This window comes from Anopheles stephensi, chromosome 2 (genome assembly GCF_013141755.1).
Source record: "Anopheles stephensi strain Indian chromosome 2, UCI_ANSTEP_V1.0, whole genome shotgun sequence".
Taxonomy (NCBI): Eukaryota; Metazoa; Arthropoda; class Insecta; order Diptera; family Culicidae; genus Anopheles; species Anopheles stephensi.
The window spans coordinates 68074927-68085576 of NC_050202.1; the positions used below are offsets into that span (position 1 = coordinate 68074927).

Below are 10650 nucleotides of genomic sequence, written 5' to 3' on the forward strand. Positions count from 1 at the left end.
CCAATAAGCGTTAAACACTTTTTCTTGTCTTATTGTTTTAAACTAGAGAAGTTTTAAGCAACTCAATTGTGCATCATACCCTTGTCTGTGGCTGCGCAAGGCTGCGTTAGTGGTGGAGGGACCGTTTTGCAAACCTAATTTTGAATTTAAGTATTTAAATCATTTGCTAAGGCAGTTTAATGAGCTTGTAGGTGTGTGGTTGCGAGCTAGATTCAAATCGTTACCTTATTTAAGCTTGGGAACTAGCTAGTTTTGTTTCATATGTGTGGATGTGTAAGGAGGAATCACGCGATGACTTGCAAGGGATGTGAGAGTGTGTGAGTGAACGCGACGGTGACAATGATGTAGGACGTGTGACGCGGAGGCAGTTGCAATTGACCAGCCGGAGTGTGCAGACGAAAAAACGATCACAGTCTATCTTATCGAACACCACTTACCATTATTACAATAAAGGATTGAACTTTCAAACTGTACAAACAAAGTCCGCCTTTATTACATGGGGGCTCGTCCGGGAAGTGCGTGATCTCGATATAGATAAAGTGAAGCGATCAAGCGACACGAGAAAGGATTCAAGTGAATAACGACGAACTAACGACGAAATGGCGACGGTTGACGAATTGTGCGAAAATTTCACCAAAGTTGGGTTGACACGCGAGTGCGAAAAGCTTGGTTTGCCAGCCATCGGTGGAAAACGAGATATCGCGAAAAAAATCATTAACCATCGGAACATGACGAATTCTGGAGGTGAAAATGGTGAAGACGATCGCGATCCACAGAAAGACGGCGTGTGTGAGAAAGACGACTCACACACAGAAGACGCTGAACGTGGAGTTGTCGGTAGTTGTGAGAAAGACGGCTCACACTCCGATAACGAGGAACGTGCAGAAAGAGACGGCTTTAGCACCAACGGCGAGGACGACGAAGCGGACAACGACGACAGTGAAGACAATGAATCCGATGATATGTTTCAGACGGCAATTCGAACCAATACTTCTACACCGTTAGCAAATCGACTACGCGCATCACGACGTACGAAGGTTTACTCTTTCCGCGATATGGAAGAGAGTATTGAATCCTTTGGTGCGGAGGAAGGAGAAGACGTACGGTTATGGTTGATGCAGCTCAAAGGCGTGTGCAAAGCTGCTCGATGGGACGATGAGCAACAATTAATAATGTGCCGAAAGAAATTAACTGGTACCGCGAAACGTTTTGTATTTTCGCTTCGGAGCAGTTTCAGCAGTTTTAAGAAGTTAGAACAAGCGCTGATTAGAGAATTTGCACCACGCGTACGGGCAAGCGATGTACATCGTGCGTTGACGAACCGTAAGAAGAAGAACTCAGAGTCCATCCGTGATTATATTTACGAGATGCAACGGCTAGCGCTCCCTATCGAACTCGACGAACCTAGCCTCTGCGAATACATAGTAAACGGTATTACGGACGATGAGCATCACCAAACGATTTTATACGAAGCGCAAAGCATCGAACGGCTTAAGCGGAAACTACTGAATTTCGAAAGAGTGATGAAGGATTCCAAGAACAAAAAGAAGCGCGACGATTTTGGAAACAGAAAAGAGAAAGCACGTGAAAAGGAAAACAACACAATGAGCAAGAAGCGTAGTTGTTTCAATTGCGGTGAAACGTCACATGTTTCCGCGGATTGTCCACAGAAAGGTGCAGGACCTAAGTGTTTTTCGTGCAATACGTTTGGGCATCGAGCGCGCGAATGCAAGAAAGGTGGCACGAGTAGCCAGAAGGAGAAACAAAATGTGTTGATTTGTGGACCAAGTGTAGAGCCAAACCATAGTGAGCACCCTCCTTCAAGTGTAACTAAGTGGGAAGACGAATTTACATCGAAGAGGTCATCTGAAAAGCAAGTGTGGCTGCAGAGAACGATAATTCAAGTGAAAGTAGAATCGGTAATTATTGACGCTTTGTTTGATACCGGCAGTCCAATGAATTTGATGACGCATTACACATATGAAAAAATCGGAAAACCCTGCCTAAGTACCACTACAATGAAGCTAAAAGGTTTTGGTGGCAACGAAATTGCTGCTGATGGTGTGTTCCAAGTAGATATGTGTATCGACTGTCACCAATACCGTGATGTGCTTTTCTATCTAGTACCGAATAAAAGTATGTCTTTTGCGGCTGTGCTCGGAACGGCGTCCCTTCAGCATTTTGATGTAAAGGTGACCACGAACGGTGTGCAAGTGTTAAAGCGAGAAGAATGCGAAATTATGGACATTATGCTGTGCGAGAACGAAATCGATGTACCGAAACAATATGCAAGTGAAGTCAAATCCCTAATTTCTAACTACGTGCCGTGTGAAGATGTAAAGAGTACCGTGGAAATGAAAATCCTTCTCGAAGACGAACACCCGGTGCAAACCAATCCAAGGCGGTTTGCCCCGAAAGAAAAAGAAGTGCTAGAAAAAACAGTAAACGAGTGGTTGAACGCAGGCATAATTCGGGAAAGTAACAGTGATTATGCGAGTCCTGTAGTGCTAGCGAAGAAGAAAGATGGTTCTATGCGAGTGTGTGTAGATTACCGCGAGCTCAACCGAAAGATAAAGAAGGATTGTTTTCCGATGAGGAATATGGAAGACCAAATTGACAAGCTACAAGGAGCAAAAGTATTCACAACGCTGGATTTGAAGAACTCTTTCTTCCATGTGCCGATAGAGAAGTCTAGCCAGAAGTATACAGCGTTTGTGACACATACAGGCCAGTACGAGTTTCTACGAGCTCCATTCGGCCTGTGTAACAGTCCTGCATGTTTTAGTCGTTTTGTAGCCAACGCGTTCCGTGAACTGATCAAAAGCGGTGAAATATTAGTGTATGTGGATGATTTGATCATTGCGACAAATAGTGAAGAAGAGAACATTATCACGTTGAAAAAGTTGTTCAAGGCTGCCAGTGCAAACGGAATTGAGTTCAATTGGAAGAAATCTCAGTTTCTTAAGCCCGAAGTGGAATATTTGGGGTTTGTTATTAAGGATGGTACCTATAGCATTTCGCCCGATAAATTAAAAGCAATAAATTCTTTTCCGGTGCCAAGAAACGTGAAGGAGTTACAAAGGTTTCTGGGTTTGACGAGTTATTTTCGTAAGTTTATCGAGTGCTACGCGATAATGGCTAAACCGCTAACAGACTTGATGCGTAAAAACGTTGAATACGAGTTTACAAATATGCATTTGAATTGTTTTGAAAGATTGAAGAAGTGTTTGGTGTCTGATCCAGTGCTGAAGATTTATGAACAAAAAGCTGCGACAGAGGTACATACGGATGCTTCAAAAGAAGGTTACGGAGCAGTACTGCTACAGAAGGGCGCTGACGATCATTTCCATCCTGTTTATTATATGAGCCACCAAACGAATGATGCAGAGAAAAACTACAGTGCGTACCATTTGGAAGTATTAGCCGTTGTGCGAGCGGTAGAGAAATTTCGTGTCTATTTGCTTGGAATACCTTTCAAAATAGTAACAGACTGTTCGGCTTTTCAACACACCTTTAAAGCAAAGGAACTTTCTGCGCGCATAGCTAGATGGGCTTTAATGTTGGAAGAATATGATTATAAAGTAATTCATAGACCAGGAACGTCAATGAGGCATGTAGATGCTTTAAGTCGAGCTATTATGATTGTAACGAATGATCCGGTGGTAGAGATGATAATAACCGCGCAAAAGAAAGACGAAAGAATTTCAGCCATACGACAATTATTAACAACACAACCTTATGATGACTACTGTATGAACGGCGAAGTTGTGATGAAGCTGGTGAAAGGTAAGGAAGTTATAGTCGTACCTGTAGAATTACAAGGTGAAATTATAAGAAGAGCCCATGAAAACGGACATTTCGGAGTGCGTAAACTGGAAGATATGATAAGTCGTGATTATTACATACCGAATCTCTCAGAGAAGATAAAGAGGAAGATCGAATGTTGCGTAAAGTGTTTGATTGCGGAACGTAAAAGAGGCAAGATAGACGGAATGCTATATCCAATAGAAAAAGGAGAGGTGCCGTTTGACACCTATCATGTTGACCACGTAGGTCCGATGGCGGTTACGGATAAAATGTATAAATATATTTTTGTTGTGGTGGATGCGTTTACCAAGTACACGTGGATATATCCGACGAAGACTACAGCTTCCAATGAGGTTATTCAGCGATTGCGTAATCAAAGCGAAATGTTTGGAAATCCACGAAGAATAGTAAGCGATAAAGGATCTGCATTTACGTCAAACAGTTTCAAACAATATTGCGAGGAAGAGAATATTGAACATATTGAAATAGTTACTGGCGTGCCGCGTGGCAATGGACAGGTCGAAAGAGCAAATCAGGTGATACTAGCAATGTTGACCAAATTATGTGTAAACGATTCACGAAAGTGGTACAAGCACGTTGGAGACGTACAAAAATGGATTAATTTGAATGTACATCAGTCGACTAGGGTCACACCTTTCCAGGCGATGTTTGGGGTGACAATGCGGCATAAAGAAGATTTGCGTTTATCGGAATTGATGGAAGAAATACGTGTAGCACGATTTCACGAGGAACGTAGTGCTTTAAGGGCTCAAGCTAGATCAAGTATCGAAAGAGCTCAGGCTACACAAAAACGAAATTATGATCTACGTGCTAGATCATCAACAAAGTATGAAGTAGGAGATGTAGTTGTGGTACAAAGAAGCCAATTCAATCCAGGAATGAAAACTGCACCACAGTTTTTAGGTCCTTACAAGGTTGTAGAAAAGATGCCCAATGATCGATATAAAGTAGAGAAAATTAGTGGCGAGGGCTCACAACATACAACGACAGCTTCTAGCCAAATGAAGAAGTATAGAGTAGAAGTGACTAAAGAATAACATCCGAGGCGGATGAATTGTCAGGAGAGGCCGTGTGGATGTGTAAGGAGGAATCACGCGATGACTTGCAAGGGATGTGAGAGTGTGTGAGTGAACGCGACGGTGACAATGATGTAGGACGTGTGACGCGGAGGCAGTTGCAATTGACCAGCCGGAGTGTGCAGACGAAAAAACGATCACAGTCTATCTTATCGAACACCACTTACCATTATTACAATAAAGGATTGAACTTTCAAACTGTACAAACAAAGTCCGCCTTTATTACATATGGGCCTGAAATTTACATGGAATACATAGTTTCAACGAATTAAATTTACATTTGTCGAATGATTCATAAATTAATTCCACAAAAACACGATTTGTATGTTAAAACGAAATAAATGCTTAATCCGCGAACTGAAACAGCATCCAATGCATAAAGAAGCTTTGCTTTTGTTGTTTTTTAAATCATAAACGAAAGCCTGGACATATCTCTTTTTTAAATTGCAACCACATTCTACAAGGTTTCAAAGTCAATTGCATTAGAAACATCGTTACATCGCTCGTACTGTTGCTCATCCTGCGCATCCTTTGCATTCACCCAAAACCCCAGCTTTTTGCACACCGTTCCATCATCCGCTGCCAAACTCGACCGACTTTATCGCATCCGTTTGATCATCGATAATTTTTATGCCCGTTTTTGTTACGGCTTATCGGACCCGGTGGCAACCGATGAACACATGTGTGAGTGAGTGTGTGTGTTTCGAGTGTACAACTTTTCTGCCCAAATTGCCATGTCCCTGCAATGCTTTTGTACACCACTACACCGTTTGATAGGAGTTTTTGTGAGAACTAAACCTTGAGATATGGCCGACTGTCGTCCTTTTTTTTCAGCTGTCGGTCGGTGGTGGTAATGCATAACCGGGACCGGAATCGTGCTCACCAGTCCCACCAAGCGAACGGCAAGTGTATCAGTACGTTGAATTATTTTTTCCTTCATCCGATTGCTCACAATAGCGGCACTGAATTCGCCGTTTTTATTTTAGTAACGAAGGTTTTAGAATCCAATTCACTGGGTCCGCTACATTCGTTAACTGATTCATTGGACGGCACCAACTGACCAACGTGGAAAACCCCGGCAGCCATTGAAGTTTCCGCTCGAAGATTCATACGAAACCAGCGCACTGTGTGCGGGCCTATGTGTATGTGTATATATAGTATGGCCTACGAAATAGGAGGATAGTAGCCGAAACAAAACAACACACACACACACTAAAAGAGAGAAAAAATAGATTCGGATTTTGTTTCACACTAGCTTTTTCCACAACGGCTAGTGACTGTACATGCGCTTTTTTGGAAAATCGATCCTTTGACGAATACCTGAAATAGGATGCCAGCACCGAGCTGAATGGACAAATAACGAGCTTAGAGTGGACCGGAGCGAAGTGAAGCGAGAATCCAAATCGAAACACAAACCAACGCTGATCAGCTAAAAAACTGAACGTTAACGAATCAATTTTCCGTATGAATCTATTAAAAGGGCGAATGCTGTACAGCGGTATTTTGATACAAGAAGCGGAAACTGGAATGAACAGAAAAAAAACGTTTCTCAAAAATTTGTATTCACCAAGGATGATGGCAGTGTTTACACTTGGAAAGTAGAAGCAAGCCATTAAGCGTAGCAAATAAAGAGAATATACTATTACAAGCGTTAAAAAAGGTCTCAAGGGAACAACTTGCGTTTGTGAATGTGTGTGTGTGTGTGAGCTGATTGAAACTGATTTTACAGTCCCAATTAGTTTTTGTTAAATTTGAAAAAATACACTATTACTAATATTACCTAGCCAAGATGTTACACTAGCAAAAACAAGTTTAATAATGAAGCACAAAATGACGTACCGCACAGCGATCATTAGCCTACCTAGCTAGCTAGACTCTCACCTGCAGTTTTATGCTTCATCATAATAATTTCCTCAGCAAGCAGATATCACACAACCTTTGGCCAGTTGCTAGCGAAAGCGCCCATAAACTGACTCCCTTTCCGTGCCGTAAACATGCGCTCCTAATTGTTCCATCGCAGTGAAAACAGGCATTGGCCCAATCCACTGGTAGAAGGGGTGTGGGACAAAAATGGCGCTAAAATGCTACAAGAAAGAGACAAACAAACAATCGCACGCTACACCGGGGCCGTAACGAACACACAGGCCCCAAAGAAAGTGGCCCCATGTGAAGTCATGCTTGCCCATAAAAGCATAAAACAGATTAGCTGCACCGGCACGAGTGTCGTAAAGTGGGCCGGAGGGCAACCAGAAAGGCAAGCCCTCTCAGCTAATGTATGTATGTGGGACCAGTAACCCCGGACTCTGGAGCGTTTTATTAAAGTCACGCAGGATCTGGCAGAACCCAACCCGGGAGGTCATAAAACTATTGCATGACGATGGTGTTGGCGATCGAGCAGCGCTACGGCCTGCAACGACGCACGGTATGGCTATTTTTTCCCCGTTTCGTTCTATTTCCTTCCCACCGTGACCCACAGGATCACCGAAAAAGTTCTAAGTCAATCGTGGTAAGTAATCGACGAAACACGGAAAAAGTGTAAGGACCTTCGTCAAGAAGTCACACGGGGCGTTCGGTTACGTTCGTGAACCTTCCACTGTGTACGGCCACGGTATAAAACGGTGCTCCATAACTGCCCGATGCAGGTTTCTTGCGTGTGAAACACACCTTGACTGAGCACCCGGAGTCCGGATGGTGTTACGCGTCGTCGTCGTTCACCACACATCCCTCTGCTGCGAAACGGCTGTTTCGAGTGTGCGAACATTGTGAACTTTGGTGTCTGGTGCTGGTGTTGATCCGTTTCACTGAAGCCGGCTTTTGGTTCGGAATGAGGGCGAGGCCTGCACTATGGCTTGGCTGGCATCGAATGGGTATTTACGAGTGCATGGTTTGCGTGTATGCGGTCCTGTCCCGACCGCCGTCGACTGCCTGCTGCGGTTAGGCGAATGGGGTAAGCAAAGCGAAAACTTTTCCGACGGCAGAATGCTCCAGGTTGCTGGCTGTAGGCTGTAAAATTTATGGTTTTATTATTGCGATTTGTATAATATGAAGATATAAGGTGTTTTATAACAAATTTACGCTTCGTTTTATTTCCATGCGTTCGGCGATAAAGCAACAACGGAGACGGAAATAAAGGCGGCGGGATTAATCAGTGAGCTAGAATGATAGACAGACAGAATGGATCCAGCTCACCCATGCCTTGGTGAAGCGCAAAGATATGTGGATTTAATATTAGCTTCTCCGTGACTGCAAATATGCAGGTAATTATTGCTCTGATACTAGCCTAATGCTCTATCCAGCAACTGTGACAATAAACGTAACGCTGTATCAATCCTGAGCATTATTGGAAACGTCTGCAGAGTTGACTCACTGTCATCGTCATCGCCACAGCAAAACATTTGATGAGTTTACTTAAGATTATTGTATCATATTCACAAAAGTGTTAACCCACCCGTAATATTCCAAAGTTCATACCAAAAAACGGTTTGAAAGAAAATAACCCAACCAACAGCGCTTATCAGACACAGCAAAAAAAACCCTCGTAAGCTTGCAAAAGTCACTTTTACATGGTGTATTTTACGTTCATTAAAAATGTACTACGTCCTTTACCAACATTATTCCTGGTGCTCTCAAGCTCCCGAGTTCTGGAGTTTCTTTTAGTTTTTGATAGGATTTTGCTTGTTTGCGAAGGTTCGCTTACCCTTGCTGATGGCGTAAGACGAAGGGTCAGATCAATATTTGAACAATTTAGCCAAGGGGTCGTGTAAAGCGACAAAGTAAAATTACGAATGCGTAAGCCTGTGTGCCTGTATTTTTTTTTCTTTCCTTTTTCTGCTTGCTTTACTGTTTGTACATCGCAGGCAAGTGTTCAGAAACATTTTAGCCGCTCCAGTTCTAAGCACATTACGTGGAATGAATTTTCCAAAACCAGCTTATTCCGGACATTCGCGCTCAAAACGTACTGTTGTTGATGGTAGTGAACAGAAAATGTAGTTGAAAATAATTATAAAATTCGACAAATAGAAATAAATATTGAGAGCTCTTGGTCATTAAAATAGTGGCAACTAGACACTAGTTATAAGCAAGCGCGCACGCACAAGCGACTAAAGAAAACCAACCCGGAAGAGGATTTTCACTCGCGGCTTTCCGGTCACCTTATACCTGGAAGACAGCGTGTCTGGTATTATCTGCACCAAACGAACGATGCTAATTGAAAAGTGTCATGTTTTTCCCCGGATGTTACCACGCTTTATTACGTTACGATCCGTCGAGAATATCACGCGCCGATGTTGGGAATTTAAGCTCCATCCACAGTCGCTTGTACATTCTTTACTTCGACGGTTATGGGTCTCCAGCTTCAATGCTGTGTGCTTTTGGAACCACCACCGCCACCGTTATCCCCGGCCGTTCGCTCGGTTACTATTAACGAACAATCCGTTACCATTGAAAAGCATTATGGTTGGCTTTTATAAAACCCTACCCGATAATACCTCTTTCACATTGGCAGCAAAATGTGTTGGAGTGCGTTGAAGGACTCACTTTAAAATTAATTAACGTCGCGTCTGTTCCACAATCCACTCTTGACAGCACAGTATCGAGCCTGGAGGATGGAGAAAGACCGTAAAGAGGCTGGTGTTACTGTATCAGCGTAAGTAGAGTCTCATTACATTATTTAAATTAATGCCAACAAATGAGCATCTTAATTGATTTCATAAGGGAGGTTTCAGTTCCCGTTTATTTTTTTTTCCTTGGGGAAATATACACCTGTCAGATTTTTGGACTTTGTTAAACACATCAATTAATCATAATGGTGCCGGAAATTCTATGCATTTGTTTACAACTAGCGGTATATGAAAATCAAACTTTTACACAAACTCCCACGAAATTCGTTGCAAGAAAACCCTTTTGGATGGTTTCAGGGTTTTTTCTTACAAATTAATAAAATTCATTATAAATACAAAACAAGATTCGTCATCAGATCCAGCGGCGGCACACAGTTCCGCTGATTCATTTGTCTCTCGAGCGGCTCCAAGTAGCAACGCTTAGTTATGGAGCGAACGACCATAATCACGACGTTTCGTGGAACCCTGGAATACGGTAATCCGCTTGCGTTACATAGCTTCGTTTACCACCATGTATCTGCCATGGTTTAATCCTCTAGTAACGAGCTTGTGGTTACTCGGCAACCGATGAAGTACGATAACATCTTTGTACTATGAATATTCATTGCTAATTGTGAGTTTAGCGTTTTCATCATGTTTTGAATATTCAAACCGATGCTAATGATGTGATTTGTGAAGAGTTGTTGTTTAATGCCTGCTCTTTTTGAACTTGCATCTAATGATCGCAACGATTTGTTATGTGCTTTACCTTGTTTTAAGCTAAATATTTTATCGTATTGGCTTATCGTTTTGATGTTGATTTTATACATTTTTCTATAGTTTTTGAACTCAGAAAATTTTGAGCTAGCTGGCAATTTATAATGCCTTTAATCTATGAAACGTTCAAAAATATCAGAAAACTTTCTTCTGTGCCACTCCATTTGAAACGTATACCAGTGAGACAGACAATGCAAATAACAATAATCATTTCGAATGTTATTGCAATGTGCGATTGCGAGTTCCAGAGTGTCAATTTATCCCACGGATAACGCAAGGGCGACACTAATTAGCGACCTGGTGGTAGCATTTTTTAATCTGCTTTTATCAATGGTTTTTCTGTTAAATTGAGTGCCATTCGATAGTCGATG

The 10650-nt window shown here is 42.3% G+C and overlaps 1 protein-coding gene across 1 annotated transcript; it reads left to right on the forward strand.

The window, feature by feature from the left end:
• The first annotated feature begins 264 nt into the window (after window positions 1–264).
• LOC118504451 lies at window positions 265–5110 on the forward strand. The gene is made up of 2 exons (XM_036038943.1): window positions 265–2501; window positions 3615–5110. Exons 1-2 carry the CDS (start codon window positions 600–602, stop codon window positions 4863–4865), a joined length of 3153 nt encoding a protein of 1050 aa, XP_035894836.1. The 5' UTR covers window positions 265–599; the 3' UTR covers window positions 4866–5110.
• The last annotated feature ends 5540 nt before the right edge of the window (window positions 5111–10650 follow it).

What these genes read in the sequence shown, in the direction of transcription:
- LOC118504451 (XM_036038943.1), top strand. Translation starts at nt 600, where the DNA reads ATGGCGACGGTTGACGAATTGTGCGAAAATTTCACCAAAGTTGGGTTG. An exon ending in ACAGTGATTATGCGAGTCCT is followed by an intron (nt 2,502 to 3,614) that starts GTAGTGCTAGCG and finishes TCAATGAGGCAT; the next exon opens with GTAGATGCTTTAAGTCGAGC.